Below are 23,279 nucleotides of genomic sequence, written 5' to 3' on the forward strand. Positions count from 1 at the left end.
CTATTTTGTCCTTCGCAACTCCCCGTATCAAAATAAGGAAGAGGCTAATGGATAATATAGTTCCAACCAGAGAAAAAAAATATAAAATCTGCATGTATTACTGTAGCTAGCTACATGGTAACTTTATTTATCCCACGTTTATTTCCTAGCCTAGTTAAACACGTATTTTATTTAATATGTATTTAAATATTGTTTGTTTTATTTTCGTAAAATAGCTAGCTATGTTGTTGCTACCGAGGCTAGCTAGCTAGTTAGCAGCGGTGCTAATAGATTAAAATGATGCAGAACATGTTTCGGACCGGGTTTCTGGTTCGGGCCACACACACCCTGCTCACTTGGGTCATAACCCTCATACTGTTCCTCCACAACACCGGTAAGTTCATTCAAACTGGGACAAGGTGTCTGAAACCGCTAACAACAGACCACCAGTTAACCCATCTAACCCTAAAACAATTAGCATTTGTAAACAAGTACACTTGGCAACACCAACACAATTGTAAATAGTAGTGTTAGCTCCAGGCTGACCCCAGAGTAATTGCTTTAGATCTATTTGGATAGTCCTGAAAACTCAAATACCACCTGCATATACACCCTAACTGCATATTATTTATGCTTTATCTAATACAACTTTTTTCACGACTGAAGTAGTGAAATCAGTAGAAGGCCCCATTTGACATCATTATATATGACAGAGGTGTGATGATACAGTTAATGTTGTATTTCCCTGGTCTGAAAGTCTATTTTACAGTTAAATACACATTTGTGACTGTTCTAGACCATATCATCCTACTGTAGGTTAGATATACTATTGCATGGAAGCACCAATAGTCCAATATATCATTTCCTCAGTGCATTTTGGTCAGAAGCTTGGTTGTGTGTGTGTGTGTGTGCACAGATTTGCGGAAGTGTGAGGAGCGAGGCGAGCTGTTGCTGCCAGTTCTGTTCTTCCTCCTGGTCGTGCTGTCGGTGCTCTTATACTTTGCTGTTTCTTTAATGGACCCTGGCTTCGTTCTCGCCGACAGTGTTAAGGTGAGATCAACTAACTAAAACCCACATCTTATAAACCAAGCAGACACATTATGGAATATCTTGTCACCCTATTATAGTCCTTTTAAGTAAAGGTCACACCTGTACACATTTGACCCACATCAGTGTGTGCTGCATTCAGGGTTCAAATGAGGAAATGGAGTCGATGATTCCTCAGTCTTCGACCCCTCGGCTGCGGCGCTGTGGACATTGCCTGCTGCAGGTAACCAGCTGCCAACTCACACTCACTCTGTGTCAAGCAGCATCTGAAGTTGAACATGAGTTTGTCTTTAACACATTTAACACACACTCCTCGCTGTATTTAAAAAAAGTTATATTCTTTTGATGTATTTGTATTAATATTTTTTGTTTTTTCATTTACAGTAGTTTTGTAGAAATAATGCAACTTTGTCAATATTACAATCAGACAACACATTCACTGTGGTGGAACATCTTGTCACCATGTTGCATGATGATTCAGATCAGTGCAATCAGTAAGGCTGTAAAGGAGATAAAACAACCCAGTATTTTGACATACTGCTTATATCCATTCATATCCACTGCTTCATTCTGGAGAATGGCTTAACTTTTTTCCAGTTGAAATAGCACCTCTCTCGCTTTCTTTCCTCTTTTTTTAAGCAGCAGCCAATGAGAGCGAAGCACTGTCAGACATGTAAACACTGCGTTCGTCGCTTCGACCACCACTGCCCCTGGATCGAGAACTGCGTGGGAGAGAGGAACCACCGCTGGTTCATCGTCTACCTGCTGGTGCAGCTGCTCGCTCTGCTGTGGGCGCTTCACATCGCCCTGTACGTAAGAGTGTGAGAATACCAGTAAATTGATTGATTACTCTCTGTTTCCATTTGGTTAACGGGTACTCTAATGTGTTGCTGTTACAATAGTTATTTATCAAGAGATGGACAGAAACACTGAAATTGTCTCAAAGTTTGTTTACTTGCAAGTAGAGTCACATTTTACAGCAGCACTATGAGTAAAACTGAAGTCATAATAAGAAATGATGTTGTTGTCTACCACAAGGTCAGGAAGTGGCTCCCAGGCGTTTTCTCGTGAGAATGTCAGCAGTATTATGGCTTCCATCATGCAAACAGTTAAATATTAACAGAAAGAAAAAGAAGAGTTTGTTTAGGTTGCTCAAGTACAATTTTCAAAGTTCAAGTAATCCTAATTTTTTAAATCGACCCAGCGGACCTTTATAATAGGACTGAACTGCTGTAAAGCACGTTGTAGATTCAATGACACACACATCAACTCACTTGTTGGATTAAAGCTCAGTGAGAAGAGCCAGAGGACAACTATTAAACTGCACTAAACTAAATGGAAAGCCATGAATGACAAAGAAGGAACTCTTTGGTAAGCACTACAATGAAAGCTGATGGGTATGCATATTAACTTGGTAAAATATAGAAGGTCAGTCAGTCTATGTAGAAAGCGACAAAAGTTGACCTAAGTGGTGCACAATTTCCCCCAAAAATCTGCAATACAGATCCACAGTTTAGAGGCTAAATCTGTCTTGTTTTTCAGTCTCAACTGCAGAAATGCCAACCGCTTTAGGAGAGAGCCTCAAAACCATGGAGACGATTTGAGGGTTGAAAAGGTCCCAGATTTAAGAAGGGGGCAGCAGCATGAGTGTCTAAAAGACAATTTAAAAACTCAATTCTGGGAGCCAGTGAAGAGAAGCTAGCACAGAGCTGGTGCAGCTGGGAAAAGGAAGACTGACTAATGTGAACATAAAAGGAGTAACAGTCATGGTTCAGTGATTGAGACTCCCACAAAGAGTCCTAAGATGATTAACAGAAGAGGAAAGCATTAAGAATATCTATATTTGTGCTGCACAAAGTTGCATCAGACTTTCCTCTAATCGTTGCCCTCCTTTTCTTGGAAATTATTTGATCATTTTACTTCTTTTGCAAGAAAATTATTGAACTAAAACAAGGAATACGTCACTCTTTACTTGAACGTGATGAGGCGTAGCAAGTGCTTGGTTTTGAGAGGTACAAGGCAAAACGGTTGGGAACCCATGGTCTAAGTGACATAAATATACAATTAATAACTTTCTCCTGATGTTGGGATGAGGGGGGCATGGTTTGGGAAATAGCCAGCAGCGGGACATTTATGTAAATAAATATAAGTGGGTCAAGTGCAACTACTTTAAAGGTTAATTAAGCTAAGTAAAGATAACTTGCTAAATTGGCTAAATTCACTTCCCTGTTCTTTTGCTTTTTGAGTCTAATATTTCTTAGCCAAAAAAACTTGATGTTTAGCCCAACCAATGAGATAATTTCTACCAGTCACAAATGTGCCATGCTTGCTTTGTTTTTGCAATATTAAGATTATTTGCATTATTATGATCAATTCCTGCCAAAATATCACCAATATATTGTCCATAAATCAAATCTAAATAATAAGCAATGACTGTATAGATGGGTGAAAAAAAATCACAAGTCTAATCAATACCACCAATAACCTAAACCTTAAAGGTGCCCTGCTACACAAAACCGTTTTTACTTGTATTTTTTTGAAATATGTCAGGTCCATATGTGTTTGTGTTTTGTTGTGAATGTGAAAATGAACTGCTACCTCCTCTGTCAGCTCTAGCTACTGAAAAGGAATAAGCAGAGAAATCAGGCCAATCACAAAAGCTGGTCAGTCTGACATCCTGTTGCCTGAGCTGATTACTATTCATGAGCTCTCCCAGTTGGATAGCCAGGCTCTCATTGGCTAGCTGTTAGCCAATCAGAGTCAAGCAGCTTAGCTTGTTGAATATTGATGAGAACTGGCACAAATCGAGCTGAGCCTTGCTGCAGGCTTTCTCTACCACGCTAGAATGACTTGAAACAAGGTAACCAAGGCATTTTTAAAATAATGATAATATTTGTCCTAACACTAGTGTTTGTCTTTCAGGTCTGGCATCTCACCCAGCATCACATGGGCGCTGTGGATCAGAGTGAACGGGTTCCTGTTGGCGGCGCTGGCCGTCGTCGGCATCTTCTCTGTGGTGGCGGTGATGCTGCTGGGCATCCACCTTTACCTGGTCTCCATCAACTGCACCACCTGGGAGTTCATGTCGCGTCACAGGATCGCGTACCTGAAGAACTGCGGAGACGAGGAGAACCCGTTTGACCGTGGAGTCTTCTGCAACATGTGGGATTTCTTCTGCATCTGCAGGACGGTGGCGTGGGAGCAAACGTACGACAGAAACACCCCAAATTCTGTCTGAACCTCCAACCAGACGGCACGTCACCGGGAAAGAAAATCATTTTTGAACCTCGACAGCAGAGATTTTAATTATTTTATGTTCCCTTTTAGGTCGAAGTTTACAACTGAAGTGGACCATGAAATGTTTCCTAACTACCTGCAAACGTTGTTGGCTGTTAGAGCAGACATGCAGTAAGCTTATTATATATAGTTTACCAACTTTTCTGACATTTTTCATACAGATAACAAAACATGATACTTTGATTTGCTGGCTTTTGACTACAAACACATTTTAAAAACACATTGGCCTGTTTTTTGGTCAGACAACTTTAGTCCTGAATGAAATATCTCAAAAACTATTGGATGGATTGTCATTAAATAAATTAACATTTATGTTTCTTAGAGGATAAATCCTAATGCCTTTGGTGTAGGTATAGCTGTCCCCAAATCAGGATCTTTAGGGTCTGTTTTGAAATTGATGCATCTTATTATTATTATTATTATTATCTTAATCTTATATATAATATATTATAATAATTAAAGCTTAATCCGACAAAAGAATAAGTAAACAAGGCTACAAATCTGACATTCTGCACTTTTTATTGATTCTTGACAGTTTGATACTTGACTCTTTTCTGCCTGCAGTATGTCTTGAATATCACTGGGATTAGTACACATGAGTAACAAGACCCACCCCTAATGGTTATGTGGCAATAAGTCCACAATAACAGAAATGCATTTTTTTTAAATCACATTTTATTCCTCAGGTCTGGTCACAACTTTCTTCTCTGTAAATGTTTGCGTTGTTGCCTCGTGAGAGTGGTGACCTCCACATCTGAACACTAATCGCCTTTACGTCTGGTGCGATTTATGTCTCGTGCCTTTGGTTTAATGTAACTGTTTGTATATTGATGATTATTTTGACTATTACTATGAGATAATCTTCACACTGAGAGGCAAATATTTTAAAACCTTTTTTTTTTACTGTATTTGTTCTGTTTGTATTTATTGACAATAAAAGTACATTAAAACACTGATGATCTGCATGTTGTTATAGAGTACATCTGTACAGACTGACATTCCTCGTCAGGATGCTTCACATACATACATAAATACATACATAAATATAGTACTGACACACAAGTAGCATGTAAAATTCAGCAGGAGAAACTTAAAGTGCTACAGCAGCTAAATAAACACCGGCTATTTGTCCTGTTACATTTTACTGATTTAGCTGACAATCTTCTCCAAAGCAGTTGGGGTCGAGAATAATGAAAAAAGGCAAAGAACTGCTGTGAACACTAAAGACTGGGACGATCAATTAATAGTATGATAAAATGACTGTACATAAAATTGGATTTAGTGTTTCTCTTTAAAGTCACCTAGCTAATTTTGATACAGTGCCCAGTAGTTCCGCGAGCTCTCCCTTAGTGCTGATGTTTTTTAAATTCAGCTGTGAGTTTGAAAATATAAAAAAAAAAATGAGCCGAATGGAAATATCAGGATTTTTTTTTTGGTGCACTTGAACAAAAATAGGGCATGCATCTTAAAGCTTCGTCCCTGCCGCTCCTCTTCTTTCTCTTCTTTTATTGCACTGACATCATTAGAGCTTTAGTATCACAGAATATAATATGCTAAATTCAAAATACAGATGTTTCTTATCATGTTTTCTTCTCTTTAATATATCGCTAGCTTTTACAGGATTTCTAGTGCACAAGTTCACCACGGTGCCATGCACTTCTACACGCACAGAAAACAGTCAGGTGGAGACGGACATGTGAATGCATCTTTGCTACAAAGGAATGACTTGACATAAACGTTGAACATTTCCATATTTAAAAAAAGACTTGTAACCATAAATTGGGTTAGCTTGTTTCATTTGTTTGGTCAAGGCAGTGGGCGAAGCCTGTCACAGTGATGCATAGAAACGGCAGCACGAACTGTACCTCTGAAGGGTAAATATTGAAAATAAGCAAAGGCCACAAAGCGAGCTCAATCTCCAAAACTAAGGATGCTTGAAGAGGCTACGACTGGTTATTAGAGGCAAGAAATACATGTATATGTTTATTTAAAAAAAGGCAATGTTTGAACTTTTATTAAACAAAATTCTGTAGATTTATAGTGAATTTGTGTACTGCAGTGGTAGAATATAACTAAGTCCATTTACTCCAGTACTGGACTTAAATACATTTTGAGGTACTTATACTTTACTTTTTAAATTGTCAATACAAAATATAATCAACAAATAAATTACAATGTATTATAATTGATTGGTTAATTGATCTGTGGGGGGGGGGGGATTCACAAGCTGCCCAGCAGTATATAGGCTAAAGTAGTTCAAATGAGCTCCACCTTTACCAGCTACGACATTAAAGTGTAGAACACCTGGATGAATCAATAATTATAATCCAATGATATTACATGTATTATTCTAAAATGGGCCATTCTGCATAATGATTACTTTTACTTTTGGTACTTAAAGTATATTTTAATGCCAATTACTTTCGTACTTTTGAGTTTGAATGCAGGACTTTTATTTGTACCAGAGTATTTATACACTGTGGTATTGCTACTTTGACTCAAGTAAAAGATCTGAGTACTTCTTCTTCAGCTCGCTGCCAGTTGAGCTGGCTCTAACAGCTGGTTAACCAAGCTGAAAGTGTAAAAGCTTTGGAGTTGTGGCTATTATTATAAACCGACCAATCCTGGATTTTTGAAACTTAAAGCTTGACATTTTACTTCGTAGCTGACATATTACTTCTACCAAAATCATGGAAATGTTACAGTTCAAGACAATTAGCTCTGCAGTAAATTGATTTGGTGAAGCTGATAAGTAAATTGCTTTTTGATGAGACTTTCAGAGGTGTTGATTTAACTTTATGGACAATTATTAGGCTATTGATTTAAAACTTTTGTAGTTTTTTTTTTTTTAATTTTCCATTAAGTGTCTTTCAGTCAGTGTTATTAGTTCATCTTTGTGCCATTGTAGTTTTCCTACGTGACATTATGTTATGATCCGTGAGTCATTTTATCACCAGGACTGTCTCGTCTGTTGTTTTGCCGTCTGGCTCTCTGCCTGTAAGCCTTTCTCCTAATAAATCACTGAACTGCACCAGTCTGCCTGTTCTTCCCCTGCTGCCTGCTCTTCTAACCGTGACACATGTTCTCTTACCACATCACATAATTATGCCCCATTTGTGACTGATGCACCCGCAACTTAGGCAACAAACACTGCTACACACGTGAATATGAGTCAGCATTACAGTATGTGTTAACTTCCAGAGAGGTATGACAATCATAATTTTATACATTTATGAGGCAACATAAGGCAACTTACAGACTCTTACAGAGTCCAGGCAGTCTCTGCCTTAACTACTTGTGTATCAGGTGCAAAATTAGCAAAATTATGTAATGTGGCAAGAGGAAAAGTGGCTGAAATTATGACGTCAAACGGAGGAACACTGGATGCATGTAAGGGCTCACCAAAACTATACATACATATTTTATGTATGTATGTATGTATTAAATGTATTGTACGGCTACTATAATTTAAGGTTTTGTTTGTACTACTTTGTATTTTGACTGGTACATAGCAAATCATCCAATATTGGAGTATTAAAATTAAATTATAAGAAGAATAAAGATGTGATAATGTGATAATAAACTCTTCAAGCATCCTGTATTTGTTTTTACAACATTTCACCTGAGCAGCTCTCATAAATAAACTCTTTATAGCAGGAGCAGGTGAGTTGTATTACTGCAGGAACAGTCACAACAAAGCTTGACTCTCCACAGAGAATATAAAGGGTAATAATCAATTTCTTTGCTCTGTTAAAAACAAAAACAAATAGATGCTGCCTGATTTATTTGATCGACAATTGGCTGTCGATTGGATGGCGGTGAGAACAGTCATAAAAATCAGCCACGGGATCGTATGTAGAGTCCGGTTTGCAAATGACTGAGCTGCAGAAATATCCAAGGTATTCGTTCATTTAGTGGTACTACGAAGACCAGGGTGGGAGACTTTCTTTAAGGATTGTTGAGCAATACAAATAGCTAAATGATTATTAGGCTGGGAGGTCAGATTTCTGGTTTCCAAAACTCACTTTTTGAAACAAACTAGGGCTAACTAACAAATAATTTCTTTTCTTTTTAATGAAATAGTTTGACATTTTGTGAAATACACCGATTTGCTTTCTTGGCGAGATTTGGATGAAAAGAGCACTACCACGCTCATGTCTATATGATAGATATGAAGCTATACTGTACAGCCTGCAGTTGATTAGCTTAGCTTAGCACGAAGACTGGAGATGAGGAAACAGCTAGCAGGGCTGGTCGACAGATTTAGTTACCTTTGGATAGAGCCAGGCCACCTGTTGTCCCTTGTTTCCAGTCTTTGTGCTAAGCTAAGCTCTGCTGAAGGTAACCTTTTTTTTTGTACAGATATCATCTGTATGATATTAAGTAAATAATACTATCTCCCAAAATGTTGAAGCCTTTTTTTTCCTTTGATTGATCAATTAAGTCTAACTGTCAAAAGATATGATGACTAATGGCCATTACAACTTACAATAGTCCATAAGTAAAAACTTATGTCACATTTGTGGTTGTAATTGGCAAACCTTTAGTATTTGTATTTGAAAAAGGACTTTATTCGATCATGACATTTGTCACTGATTCTTTTGACTTTTGACTATTTTGACTATTAATTAATGAGTGCACTAGACCAAATACTAAAGTTTAAAAAAGTCCTGTCAATGTTCTTCTAAGTCCGACTGCTAAACAGCTACATCTTTAATGTTTTTATTAAAAAATATATATAAATAAAGTAGCTAATCACTTTATGAATACATTATTATTTGAATGAATGAATTCATTATGTTACTTGCCAATAGGGGAGTTGATTAAACGTAAATCATGACATTTGGTCCTCTAAAGTGGCCAAACATTCCAGCCGCAAACTAAATGTAATAATTTTCCCACCCTGGTTACTTCAGCTCTTCTTTCATCCATGCAAGGCGCAGAAGTCGAAGTCGGCGAAGGCTTCCTGCTGCTCAGCAGAGAGGACGAAGGGCTTGGCTGGAGGCGACAGGATTGGCTGGAGTCGAGTGAACTCGCTGTCAAAGTTGCCGACATCCATCGACTCCTTGATCGACGGCAGGAACGGCGGTTTTACCGTCTTGGCCATGAGGGCTTCCCAGTCGATGGTCTGAAAGATAAAGTTGCCCTTTCATGTTGAAGTAATATTACCAGTTGTTAACACTTTATTGTAACTTTTAACAATATATACAGTATATATAGGGGTGTGCAAAAAAATCTATTCACATTCGAATCATGATTCAAGCTCTACCGATTCAAAATCGATTCATAGAATTCCAAAAATCAATTTACATTTTATATATATATTTTTTAAATTGTCTACTGCAATCACATGGGAAAAGTAACTACATTTACATACTGTGAATCGTTTTTTTTATCGAGAACCGTTTTTGAATCGAAAATCAAATCTTGAGCCTAAAAATCGATATTGAATCAAATCGTGACGTTTTCTGAATCGTGCACCCCTAATATATATATATATATATATATATATATATATATATACTTTTACTTGAGTATTGTACTTTAGTACAGATTTGATGTACTTGTACTTGTGTATTTCCATTATATGTAACTTCAGAGAGTATCTAATATTCAAGAAAGTGATTTACCTCAAAGAATTTCTCTCCTTTGATTTCGTTTGCGTCTCTCTCTCCGGCTCCGAGTCTTTTCAGAGGATTCTTCTTCAACAACTGTAGACAGGATCCAGGATTGTAAATTAAAAATACTTAACATGAATAAGTAATAGGGAGCATCACAGTCCCATTTGGTTCTACAATGATATTAAACATCTTTTGTTGCCTTTTTACAGCTTTGCTTTTTAGCCATAACAGCTAGTGGTATTGTTATTATCTTCCTATATGGGTGTGTGTATTTGTTTGACCTTGTGTAACAATAATTTCAAAAAAAAAAAAAGAAAAAAAAAAATATATATATATATATATATATATATATATATATATATATATATATATATATATAATATTTAAAAATATATATAAAATATTTTATTCAAATCATGATTTAAAGGGTTTTCAAATAGACCCAATTATGTTATAGTGAATTAGTGGGGAGGTAATAAATAAGGCATAAATATCTCAAGTAATTGTAATAAAATTGGAGTTAAGACAGCAACAGATAAGAGGCTTGTATACCTTCTGGATGATGCAGACAGCATCAGGAGGAAGAGACCCTGGATACTGCACATCATCATTGACGATGCTGTCAAACACCTCCTCCTCATCCTCACCGGGGAACGGAGACTGGTAGCAGGGCAGAGAGATGCTCCGTTAGAGATTTAACAAGAGATTTATATTTTACTCTTGCAACTAGACATGCAAGAAACTGATGAACGACAAAACAAAAATATGCGTAATCAACCTCTCCTACGAGCATCTCATAGATGAGGACGCCCATCCCCCACCAGTCCACTGCTCGGGTGTAGTTGTCGTCTGTCAGGACCTCAGGAGCCAGAAACTCAGGAGTCCCACAGAAAGTCGAGGTCTGATCCCCGTGACCCATCCCTGCCGAAATATTGACAAAAGAATCACGGCAGATTGACTTAAGAAGAGTGTTGAGTACGATTTAAATAAAGGATCATAAGTGTGAGCAATTAAAGCCTTTGTGTGTAGAATTTGACCATTTCTGACTTTGAGATTATTCCCAGCTCAGCTTTAGAAATGAATGGGCTGATAACACAAAGATTGCACCTATTCTTTATAATTTTCAAATTTTTTTACAAGCAAAAAACATTTTTAAATGTCTATAATCACAATTTCTGTAAATCTGTTAAAGTTGTAGTGGAGAAAAAGGCCAAAACTAAGTCAACTGAGCCTCCCTCCATGTCAACAGCTCACTGCTCAACCGCATGCAAAAGTCCATTGGATGTACTTGAGTAAATGTACTTATGCTGCATCCAAGTTGTGTCCGAATAATCGTACAAATTAGTGGGAAAATTCATGTGAATGCCCCTTCATGTTGGAAAAACAACTCAGAAAGTCAACAAAAACTTTTGTTACATGACTTGCTGAAATGTGATGTTGTGTTGATGGTAAGAAACCTTTTCTTGATTGACGTATTGCATTTAAATACATTTTGCTCACATATAATTTATAATGTGGATATAGGTTGTAAAGTTAGTTGCTGTCCATGTAAGAGTGACCTAGATTATTTAAGAAAAAGTTATGTATTAGCATTAACCCTAAAACAAGACAAGTCAGTTAGAGCAATATTTCAGTGGTTTTAGGGAATGTACTGGGGGAGCAACAAGTCTGGGACAAAAGCACTAAGAAGTTTAAAACGGGAAATAAATACTGAAAACAGCTGCCAATGTGTTGTTTAAACACTCTGAAGAATAAAATACATACACATATAACAAATACAAATGTTTGCTTGTTTTTACATTATGACCGAAGTCAAAAAAATGACTTTCCAACTTGGGAAATGGGAGCACCTGAGGAGCATGTGAATGCAGCATAACTTACATTCCACCACTGTGTATTTGGTGGGGGAAGTAGAAGAGTCAAGTGACGTATATAGACTGTGTGATGATAAGTCAACTCACCTTCTTTACAAAGTCCAAAGTCTGTGATTTTCACAAATCCATCTGCATCCATTAACAGGTTGTCCAGCTTCAGATCTCTGTGTAAAACACATTCCAGTTCACGTAATTATACCTGAAGCTACAGTACGGTGAAACATAAAGTGACACATCACTTTGGACCGGTACGACTTACCGATAGATGATTTTATTCAGATGCAGAAACTCTAAACCCAGCACGACACATGCTGAATAAAACCTGGAAACAACAATAGATTCATTATGGATTATAATACTGAATATGACCACACTTGCTGCACTTTCTTCCAACCCCAGAAGGTTCCTTTGATTTCCCTTTTTGTAAATAAATTATAACTTTTAACTAATATATACTAAAATCCACAGAATAAAAAATAAAAGAGCATTAGAGGTAGCATTGCATGGATGTAGGAAAATTAAGACCTGTTTAAAATTATTTAAGACTTAGATCAAAATACTTCAGCAAATGTAAGACATTTTAAGGCCTAAAATTTAGACTTTTTAAGGCCCTGCGGAAACCCTGCTTAAACAACACAAGGACAAATAGGAACCTGGTCTGTGCCTCGGTGAAGACGTCGTTGTGGATGTGAATCATGAGGTCGCCGCCTGGTAAATACTCGATGACGAAGCAGACGTGGTCGCTGGTCTGGAAGCAGCCGTGAAGGTTCACCAGGAACGGATGTCTGGATGCGTTGACCATCTCAAAGATCCTTTTCTCGCTCATAAGGCTGCAGAATAAAACCCCGGTTTTAACACGAGTTACTCTGAACTTATGTGTTTCTTGCATTTTTGCAATTTTGGAATCCTGTTGGCTTGCTTTTGGGTTGGAAATAAATCTTCAAGCAACTAATCCTCAGTCTGCTCTCTGCTTTGGGTCCACCATTCCCTGCTCCACACAAAACCTTTATAACAAATTGCCATCTTCAGACCGTAATTGAATGTCTTTAATGTGGTATTACTGTTTCTTGTAAAGCTCAGTACTTCGGTATGGCCTTTGGTCTATATTGGGTACAAATTCTTTCAAATAAAAGAAGAAACAAACAAGAAGATCCAATAACTGGGACCTGAAACGAAATGCCTAAGAAATACAATCAGCCAACTGTAGCTCTTTGTTTTACCTTGGTCTTTTATCTCATTAAAATTACAGCATTTTATTTGTCTGTAAAGGCTTTGCTAATGTGTTAATATAGAATCCAACACACATTCTTCATTCAGTAAAAAAATGAATAAGTCCATTAAGAGTCAATAAAACAAACCCTATTTCAAAGTGGATTGTTCATTCTTTTTAATTTAAAGCACTCTAACTTTGTAGAGAAACTGACAAAGTTTGTTACTATTAAAGTTGTTGTTACTATTTGCCCAAAATACTAATTGACTCATCTTCTACATCCGCCTTATGTCTTGCCATGCAGTTTTGGTATAGCCAATGTTTTGGTATATTGGTCTGTGAGATTTCTGCTGCCATATTTGTGGATCTCAAAGCACTGAAAATGTACATTAGGATAATCCACAGACCTCAATCTGTACAGTTTTTACTAGAACTACTTACTAATGAAGAAATAATGTTTTGTAATTTTTAAGTGGAATCCGGTATATCTGTTTGTAGGTCTAGTTTTTTTGTAATTTGGATACATTGACTCACACACCTGTCCACTTCATCACGAGTCACAATGTCTCTTTTCTTCAAGGCTTTGATGGCGTACAGTTTTCCTGTCTTCTTAAATTGTGCCAGCAGGACCTAAACAGAAACATTCACAACCAACCGACTGAGGACAACAAAGACGAGAAGAAGATTTTTGATCAAGCATGATGAGCTTAAGGGGAAAACTTTTACCTTTCCAAAGTGTCCTCTGCCCAGAACTGAAATATATTTAAAATCTTCCATCTGCATCCTTGTGTAAAAAGACAGGAATACAAAATAAAGGTGGAGCTTCTTTCTTAACTTTTACAGTATATAAGATAGTATTTGTGTATACATGTGAATGTGTGTGTGTGTGTGTGTGTGTGTTTGTATTTGTGCGTGCGTGCGTGTGTGTGTACTTTAGAGTAGATACAGGCTGATCTTCACTTCCTTCTGTGATGGATGACTGCAAATAAAGACAAATTTTGGAACATTTTACCATTCAGTCACATCCACAAATCACATCCCAATATCTTTTTTTCCTACCTGATCGACAGCATTTATAATTGTCATCATAAAATATAAGTATTGCTTGACACTTTTGCTTTGAAAGAATTGTATAAGTTCCTAAACCCACAGGCAGTGGTGGAAAATAACTAAGTACATTTGCTCACGTTTATAGACCAATATGGTACTTTGAGTATTTCTACTTTATGCTACTTTATACTTCTACTTCAATACATTTCAGACAGAAATACTTTTTACTTCAGTTATTTGAAAGCTTTATTTACTTTGCAGATTCAGATTACTACTACAAAATATAATTACCATATAAAATATAATGCACTGTTTCACTCTCTCAGAATCACTTAGGATAAAAGTATTAAAGAGAATACCCAACAATATCTACCAGTTTTCCTTGCGATGCAGGCACAGATGATGTTTTGTGTGCTGTGGTGATGATGTTGGCTGTGTTGCCTCCCTGGTCGAGGCTGGTGGGAGACGGCTGATCCTCAGTGATTCGGAGTCGGATTTCTGGAGGTTCGCTGCAGATGTACAAAGACAAAAACAACAACAAAACGCCAATTGCCCGTCAGGACACCAAGAAAAAAAATGTGTTGGCTCATGGTACTAAGGTTTGGTCTGAAGGTCTGACATCTGTTGGCTGCTACACAGAAATAAAATCCAAAAGCCAAACAATAAATAAGCGTACTGCTGCAAAGGATGCTACAATGCAAGTTGGACATTTGAACAGAGTCTACTAAGTACTATGTAACACTATGTCAGGTCAGTCAAGACTTAATAACTATCCAACAGTTTATACAGTACAGCTGAAGCAATTAGTCAATAGACAGAAGATTAATTAGGAACTATTTTAATAATTGTTCAAGTGATTTTTTAATGCAAAAGTTCCTTTCATGGTTCCAGCTTCTCCAATGGGAAGAGTTGCTGCTTTTCCTTTTAATAATGTTAATACATGTAATGTATTAGAAATAATGTTGAGGTTGAGAACTGTTGGTTGGACAAAACAGACATTGTGAAGATGTCACGTCTCACTATTTTTACAAACCAAACAATCAATGGAGAAAATAATCAGCAGATGAATCCATAATGAAAATAATCATCAGTTAATAGTTTAAAATGGGCTCCAGCTCAACCAACTACAGCAGTAAAATCCTGCTTTTGCATTAAAGCATGAGTAAAAATAATCTTTTATTTTTTTAAAGATTATTTTTTGGGCATTTTTAGGCCTTTATTGACAGGACAGCTGAAGAAATGAAAGGGGCGAGAGAGGGGGAATGAGATGCAGCAAAGGGCTGCAGGTCGGAGTCGTACCTGGGCCCGCTGCGTCGAGGGGTAAACCTCTATATATGGGCGCCCCCTCTACCAACTGAGCTAATGATATAAAGTAATATATTAGAACAGTCATAGGGGAGATTTTCATGATTGTACTTAGATACTTTTAGTGAGGTAACATTTTCAATGCTGGACTTTACTGTAACAGAGTATTTCCACCGTGTGGTATTAGTACTTTTACTGAAGTAAAGGATCTAAATACTTCCTCCACCACTGGATGATTTGATTGTTTCTGACCTTGGCAGTGGAGTGGTGGTTTGAGGCTCCTTCTCAGTTGGACGTTGGGTGTTGTTGGCCACCAGGTCGGGGGTCGTGGAGAGGGACGAGCTGAATGTGGTGAAGGAGCTGTAGCGAGGGAGGATGCTCATCATCAGATGACCCCACGTGGCAAAATTCATGTTCATCTGGGCCGCTCGGAGGAAGTTCTTCCCTGAGGAAGAGGAAGAAATCGTACATGAATAAATCAACCAACAACAGGTAAAGAGTGTTGATCAACAGGTTGTACCTCTCTCTTTAGTGAAGATACATCGCTGACGTCTCAGTTTCGGCTGCCGCTCAACAACAGTGTCGATGAACTGAAGCTGTAAAACCCCGAACAGAAGAAAGTTTTTATTTGGGACATTTACACGCGTTTGTGCCTAGGTTATGAGCTTCTCAACATCTTATAGTTAAAATGTAGACGTCATAGGATCATTGTTACCAAACACCTGTACAGTAGCAGGTCACTGTGTGTACCTTGGCATAGAGGAGGCCCTGAGGCTCCAGGCGTAACTCCTGGTCGTGGTTCGGGTTGTCCATAATCTCCTCCAGTCGTAGGGACTTGATTGCACACATCGCCCTCCGGTCCCGCCAGAAGACAGTGACCTCCAGCTCTCGAGACTATCAGCAATAATACAGCAGACAGAACAAGAAACGAACACAGGAAATAACAGAAGCTTTGTGTGATTATTTCATGAAGTGGACGATTCATTTGGGGCTTTGCATGTTTGATGTTCGATTTCATTTTATTTGATTTGCTGTGATCATTTTACATGCAGTTAAGTGTGACTTTTCTATGATTTCGTTCTGTAGGTTTCCAAATTTAAAATCAAGCATGAAAAACAAACAGACAAAGCTTAAATCAGAGAGACTAATAAAGCCGAATCTTCCTTTCTCTGATTCTAAAGTTTGAATTGAGTTTTAAATTGAGTGAAACTCTATGCTTGTACTGTAGCACTGAATGTGCTTTTAGTTGCTACCTTGCTGCACATTTTCTGTGTAATAAAAGTGACTGAGATTCTGTGATGAATGAATATCTGCAGGTATAAGGGAGACACCTGCTGGTTACAGACAGAACTACAACAATAATGCACCAGTACAGGCTCCAGGACTTAAAATAGCAATACCACAATGTAAAAATACTCCCTAAGTAAGTAAAAGTACTGCATTCAAAATTATACTTTAGCGAAAGCATCATCAGGAAAATGTACTTGAGTATCAAAGGTTTAGGTAGAAGTGCAGATTATGCAGAATGGCATTTTCAGAGTGTTATATTCTGTATATATTTAATATATTTTTAATGTTGCAGTTACTTTATATGCTGCTAGTGTCACGTTATGCCTCCCGGCCTATCCCTTCAGACACCTCTCTCTTCCCCGATGACCATGCATACCATTGCTAATCTTTTATTACAATATTACTTGGTATCAGGTGGAAATGTTCTCATACGTATGATTATTTCTTTCTAGACATCTCCTTATTTCTCACCTATTCTATGCTCATCTTATCCCACTATCACTCTTCCTGCATCCTCTGCGTTTGGGTCCAATCCTGCATTTCTTGAGTCGTGACAGCTGCAAAACTGTAAACTAAATGAAGTGCCATCAGTGACGAGGTATTTCGTCGTTTGACACAAGCACTGACACAATGTATTTAAACAGTACACCCATCTCTACTATATACGCTCGCTTCGACAATAAATCATTAAATTATACCACTCTGTCTTTTGTCCTGCATTTCTTGAGTCGTGACAGCTCAGCAGTTAATTATTAAAGTCATATTTTATAAGATCATTATGTTATCTGGAAATTAACTATAGCTGTCACATTAAATCACTTCTTTTTTTTTCTCATTTACAATATCTCTTACTAAAAGGCAGGTAACGGGTATTCAATATAGGCTCTATCTAGTAGAGTAACAATATTTCCTTCTGAAATGTAGTAAAGTAGAAGTATAAAGTAGCATAAACTGGAAATAATCAGGTACAAGTACTTTAAAAGGATTCTGTACTTGAGTAAGTTAATCTGTCATTTTCACCACTGAAGAAATGTCTTCTTTTGGCTTTTTTCGGCGGGCACAAAAAGTTTAATTTCCAAATAGAAATCTCCTTGTTAGAGCAAGGCCTCCTTTCTAAATGCAACTCATATGTCGAGTGTCTGTGTATATTTCCAGTGTGTTCTTTGTCCTGCATGGTGCCCTTGTACAGTCTGTAAGCTCCTCTGGTTGCTGTATTGTGTGTCAGCACATACAGCGTTACTACAGCTTGTTAGCTGCTTATGCTGTTTGTATCTGCACCAATGTCACAGAGACAAAGTCTGGTACATGCATCATACAAGGAGACATATTGTCTTTGCTCTTCAGTAGCTCAATGTCGTCTTGTTTCTGTAATTCAACTTATTTCAGGTTGAAACAATATGGTCTGGAGGGAAGTAAATACACAGGAATGACTGCTGGAAACTGGTCTACAGTAAAGGGAGTTTAAATGATGGGAAATCTGTGGTGGAGCTTTTGTTTGACTTTTTCTTACACTATCTACATAATGAACTATTCACTATATAAGACATGATTAAAAAAACAGGCCTACTGACTGCAAAAAGTGGAGACACTGATGTAAACATGCTGGGATGGACTGCATGCCAGTGACCGGACTCACCCGCTCCAGCTGGATGCAGAACGTCTGATCCCAGGTCAGCCTGCTGACGGCTGCCCAGCGTGTCCGGCCGACCACTCTGGTGTCCAGCCTGAGCACCGCGCTGATCTCCACTGAGGGACAGAAAGAAATAACAAGTCACTGAAACCAATAATTCACATTCTTTATCCTAACAACTGTCAGGATCTGTCCTGTGTGATCCCTCCCTGCTCACTTAGTCAGTGTTTTTACAGAAAGTGTTTCTAACCAGATTGAGGCAGCTGATTATTTACAATAACTATCAACTGAACAACTTAATCAGTTGAGTTCAAGTTCAAATCTGAGTCATCATAAACTTGTCGAGTTGCTACAATATGTGCATCTTAGCCTTGATTCTTTTGTTTTCTGCACATCACAATAACGGTCAGGAGGTTCAAGTTAATTTCAGCTGTTAATGAACTGTGAAAAAACTACAAATCTTTTCTGGACTAGAATATAAAGCTGACAAAACTTAAAAGCATCAAAATATCAAAACCTAAAACATCTTAAGTGTATGGGTGCAATACAAGATCAAACATGCAAGGTGGTGTGGCAGTGTGCACAGTTCATTTGAATTAAAGCTAATAATAATAATAATAATTTCTGTCGCCGCCATGTGGAATTCTAAGTAATGACAACAAAACTGTTGTTGCACATGCAAGTCTTCCGTCACCCCCAACACTTTTCTGCTCAATTTTTTAAAATCATACAGTAAATGTCATGGCATTTAGCAAATGGCTTTTTGAGATGACTTCCAACATCCTTGGCAGAGGATATGATGTAATAAAATGCAATAAGCACACTGATATTAAATTAACCTTTACATAACTTTTTCATACTTTACATAAGCATTTTTCAGTTTTAGGAAAAAATGCATTTAATATGTTAGTGACAACTTTAAATCAATGTAAACATCTGTGCTTAAGAGCAGCCCTAAAATGTTTGAGCCGCACCCAGTTATTAAATGGTTTGTTGATTTTCCTGTGAGAGGATTAGCGTCCAAGATCTATGCTAAACTGATGCAAGTATCCGTAGGAGAACTCCCAATATCAAGGAAATGGGAGCGAGAGCTGAGCACTGAGGGGAACGCAATTAATTGGGAGACAGTTTGGGACAACATTTTATGTTTAAATTGTGTTTGTCTGTTCAAAAATATAAAAATAATAAAAACATTGATCTAAAAATAAATAAATAAATCAATGTAAACAAAACAACAAAATAACTCCATTCAACTGAACAAATTCGATTTATCGATGAAGACCATAAGATGTGATTGAAATGCTTTAAAAATGCAACATGTCCACTTACCACAGGGTCCGTCCGTCCTGTGAGCAGCAGGTGAACCGTCATCACTTGGACTCAGATGGTTTCCCTGCTCTGGGTTTGTCAGAGGTTTCAGTAAATCCTCACATCCAAGAAGGTTTACTTCAAGTTTGCCTGAAAAAAGAAATAATTTTTTTTTTATATATTTGTCACTGAATTTACAACAAGAGCTACGGCAATGCAAAGCAAAAAGAGCTATCTACTAAATTGAATCAGTGTGGCTATCAAGTGTAAAAAGTGAAAAGCACAGTTCTTACAAAATCCGTTTGTACAAACCATGCATGTTTCTAGTGCCTGGTAATGAATCTCAGTAAAGGCAGTTGACCAAAGTGAACGTGGCGTTCAAAATAGAGTTCAATTAAACCTTTTATTTTGTCAGCATGAATAAATCTCTCGGACTGAAGTCTCTAATCAGTGCTGTCTGGGGCTTTCACATCCTAATTTTCCTTATTTCTCTGTAGTGCAACTGCAGGATTTGTCTCCTCGTTACGTCATCAAAAGGGCTTTTTTGTGCCTTTTTTTTGCCTCGTGCAGCTTGAGACTGGCTTAAAACTCAACCATCCAAAACCAACAGATTACATGTCCTGATTATCCACTGGCACAGGTCAGCGTATGGTAAATCATGTTCAAGCAATGGGTGTCCATAATACTACTGAAAAGGGCTGCATATTCAAGTGAAAAAAATTTCAACTTGCAATTATTTTTTAGAAGAAAATATGGTTTTAACCATAGTTTATTTTTATTTTTTTACATTTTCAAGGTAAACTGGTGGTGCGCAGGATCCATAACCTACCAATCAGGCTGAATATGGAGAAAAACTTTATTCAAACCAAGTAAAAAAATGTGTGGCCATCATACTCACACAAACTTTTATAAGTGCCTGAATATGAATCATGGAGAAACATTTCTATACAGACAGAAAAAAAAAAAATGTATTGGACCTTTTTTTTTTTTTTTTTTTTTTTTTAATCGGTAAACAGCATAATTTGCAGTGATAAATACCAGTCAAGGAGGCAGGTTTGATAGAGAAGATAGATGGCGAGGTGGTCCGGGGACATTCAGGTCTGGAGTCTTGGGGAGACAGGGGGCCCTCTGAAGGGTCGTCCTCCCCTGCAGGCTGCTGTAGAGGTTTCTGGTTCTTTTCCTTCATGCATTTCTCAAGAGACAGCTGAAGAAGATCCAGCTTCTGGGAAGAGTCCTGCACCCGGAGCTGAGCCTGACAGAAAGAAAAACATTGCGTAGTTATGTTTGGTCCTTTTAAAACATAGTGCTGTTGGGTATTTTGGGATACGGTGAGCAGTTAACATGTAAAACAACATGAAATGTGCAAATATCCTTGAAAGTTTTGATTTTTTTAAACAATTTTAGTAATTTGGTAACAATAAATAGTCATGATTTTATCCACCTGCATACACTCCTGCCTGTCTGAATCTATCCCTAAAGTTGAGCTACTTTAAAATAAGATTGATTGAGAGTCCCACCTCAGCGAGTGCCTTCTGGTCCAGCGAGGAGATTCCCTCCAGCTGTTTCACCACATCTTTGGCCAGCACCAACGCATCTGTCTCTCTCTGCATGTAGTGCTGCAACTCTGCCAAATGAGCATCCACAGCACTGATGGCGACCGGAGAGATCACTGGCAGAAAGAGGAAGACGGAAAGAGAGGGAGAGACTATTTCAGAATCTAGGAATTCACTTCAGACGAGCAAAACATCCTCATAGATGCTCTTTTAATTCCTGAAATCAATACTTATAACGCTGAAAGGAGCCCTTTTTCTCTAAAATGTCACTCTGCTCCAGGCAAAAGTCTTATTGTTATGTTTCTGGCAGTTAGCTGACACCTATCTGAAATGTATGAAAAGCTCTAGGCATAAATTATTAAACTGACTGGGGAAAAAAAACCTTAACGTGTTGCTAAGTTATGAACAAACAGTTGGATAAAAAGAATTACTTTGGACTGAAAGAATCTACTTTTTGTTTTTTCTTGCTGCTTTTGTAATATTGACTTCTGAATGTTTATTTAATTGTCCTCATCGTTAACTGTTTATTAACGATTGTTAATTTGCACCGTTACACTTCTGGCATTTTGTACATTTGGTTTTTGCACCTTACTGATATTCTTTATTGTTGGTATTGTGATTATTTGCACTCTTTCCTACATTGTACTGCAAATGATGCACAACAATTTCCCTCTGGATAAATAAAGTTGTATCTTATATTAACAACACAAAGTTTAGCTGACACTTGGACACAGTGAATTAAACTGCATGCTATAGTAGACTTAAATTCTCTGCCGATTGCAACATTATAAAGAATCAATGAGAGGAAAGGAGGTCAGGGGTCAGGGAAAGGACTTATGAGCCAAGGAAACCAGGTATAGAGTTACTCGTCTCATATTTCATACTTTTACTTTCAAGCCATGAATCATTGTGTAAGTGTTAGTTTAAGAGTTTTTAAAATGTCACACATCTCCAGTTCAGAATTAAATGTCCCATTTACTCTCTGTCTCTCTCTATTAAGGCTGCAGAGTGGTTTCACTTTCGGATTTTACAAATAACACCCACAAAGATGACAGTTGGCAGGAAGCACAGTTCAACCAATATGGGTTTTTGATACCAGCAATGATATTTCTGAGCTGACAAACAGGCAATATACTGTCACCTAGTGTCTCTGAACTTGACCTTTGTGTCAACCAAAACCTCTCCATTGCAAATGAAACTGGCATACATTAATGGCTTTAATTTAACAATAACATTTTTAAACCACATATATGGATTAACATCAGCAGGATGGCAATGTTTGCAAAAGTGCCTGAGATACATCCAAATAAAAAAGTGTGTAAATTGTTATTTAGAGGTCTAATCTTATCTAACAGCTACAATTTCACAAAGTATTCATACCCATAACCCATTCATACATTTTGACCTGTGACACCAAAGTGAGTTTTTTTAAAAAGAAACACACATATTTTTTTTCTGCCACATAAAAAAATGACATATGTGCAGGAAGATATAGAATTGGTTATCAATACCAATGACTCAGTGATTTCTTTACCAGATGCTGAGGATTCTAGTTTTCAAAAAGTGAAGAAAAGGTAGCACATTTCAGGTTCCCAAGTTAAGGAAGACAAAATACTGTCTGGTTTTCAATTTCCAGCCTGAACCTACATCATATTTGTAAAGGTTCAATGATAGATTTGAGCTTCAGAGGTTAAAATGCCTGGTTTTCCTGTCCAAAAAAATGGCATTACATTTAGAAATTCTGATTGAACAAAAAGCCATAATACAATACAAAACTGGTGACAGATATACAGTAATTTGATGACTGCTTATAGATGATTTCATGCCTCTTTCGAGTAGTTTACATACTAGAAGAAGCTGGAAATATCCCTAATTGTAGATAAAGAAGACATGTCTCTAAAGTAAAGCAAAACCTGACAATTTGTGTTAAAAATAAAAGCTCTTTTTGACATCCAGTGCATCATTCACGTCACGGCCCAGGACTCTGACCTCCGTGAATGGAGCTGTTAGGGTTATCGCCACCATCCCCGCCAATACCACCGCCGCCACTGCTGCTGCCAGCCTGGGTGACTTTGATAATCTGCAGTCGGATCAGCTCGATCTTGGAGCGGCTAT

General features: G+C 37.6%; 2 protein-coding genes across 3 annotated transcripts in view; one reads left to right on the forward strand and one right to left on the reverse strand.

Moving 5' to 3' along the window:
- On the forward strand, nucleotides 1-5,276 carry zdhhc12a (zDHHC palmitoyltransferase 12a). 2 transcript variants are annotated; one of them, XM_028578410.1, is made up of 5 exons: nucleotides 1-373; nucleotides 896-1,029; nucleotides 1,169-1,249; nucleotides 1,666-1,835; nucleotides 3,949-5,276. In XM_028578410.1, the coding sequence occupies exons 1-5, from the start codon at nucleotides 277-279 to the stop codon at nucleotides 4,262-4,264; spliced, it is 798 nt and encodes a 265-aa protein (XP_028434211.1). In that variant the 5' UTR covers nucleotides 1-276; the 3' UTR covers nucleotides 4,265-5,276. The 2 variants fall into 2 exon arrangements, with proteins under 2 accessions (XP_028434211.1, XP_028434212.1); XM_028578411.1 differs by having other exon boundaries at nucleotides 1,669-1,835.
- The window catches only part of LOC114555751 (serine/threonine-protein kinase N2), a 22,036-nt gene continuing 3,605 nt past the window's right edge, over nucleotides 4,849-23,279 (reverse strand). Inside the window, exons 2-19 of the mRNA XM_028578408.1 lie at nucleotides 21,129-21,280; nucleotides 20,650-20,863; nucleotides 19,633-19,761; nucleotides 18,310-18,419; nucleotides 16,134-16,277; nucleotides 15,904-15,979; nucleotides 15,636-15,828; nucleotides 14,452-14,587; nucleotides 13,961-14,007; nucleotides 13,755-13,812; nucleotides 13,567-13,658; nucleotides 12,472-12,648; nucleotides 12,078-12,140; nucleotides 11,906-11,982; nucleotides 10,723-10,865; nucleotides 10,497-10,604; nucleotides 9,954-10,034; nucleotides 4,849-9,451 (exon numbers count right to left, since the gene is read on the reverse strand). Coding sequence (XP_028434209.1) covers nucleotides 9,248-9,451; nucleotides 9,954-10,034; nucleotides 10,497-10,604; nucleotides 10,723-10,865; nucleotides 11,906-11,982; nucleotides 12,078-12,140; nucleotides 12,472-12,648; nucleotides 13,567-13,658; nucleotides 13,755-13,812; nucleotides 13,961-14,007; nucleotides 14,452-14,587; nucleotides 15,636-15,828; nucleotides 15,904-15,979; nucleotides 16,134-16,277; nucleotides 18,310-18,419; nucleotides 19,633-19,761; nucleotides 20,650-20,863; nucleotides 21,129-21,280 — 2,204 coding nt within the window. The 3' untranslated portion in view covers nucleotides 4,849-9,247. The remainder of the gene's footprint in view (nucleotides 9,452-9,953; nucleotides 10,035-10,496; nucleotides 10,605-10,722; nucleotides 10,866-11,905; nucleotides 11,983-12,077; nucleotides 12,141-12,471; nucleotides 12,649-13,566; nucleotides 13,659-13,754; nucleotides 13,813-13,960; nucleotides 14,008-14,451; nucleotides 14,588-15,635; nucleotides 15,829-15,903; nucleotides 15,980-16,133; nucleotides 16,278-18,309; nucleotides 18,420-19,632; nucleotides 19,762-20,649; nucleotides 20,864-21,128; nucleotides 21,281-23,279) is intronic.

Source organism: Perca flavescens, chromosome 5 (assembly GCF_004354835.1).
Source record: "Perca flavescens isolate YP-PL-M2 chromosome 5, PFLA_1.0, whole genome shotgun sequence".
Classification (NCBI taxonomy): Eukaryota; Metazoa; Chordata; class Actinopteri; order Perciformes; family Percidae; genus Perca; species Perca flavescens.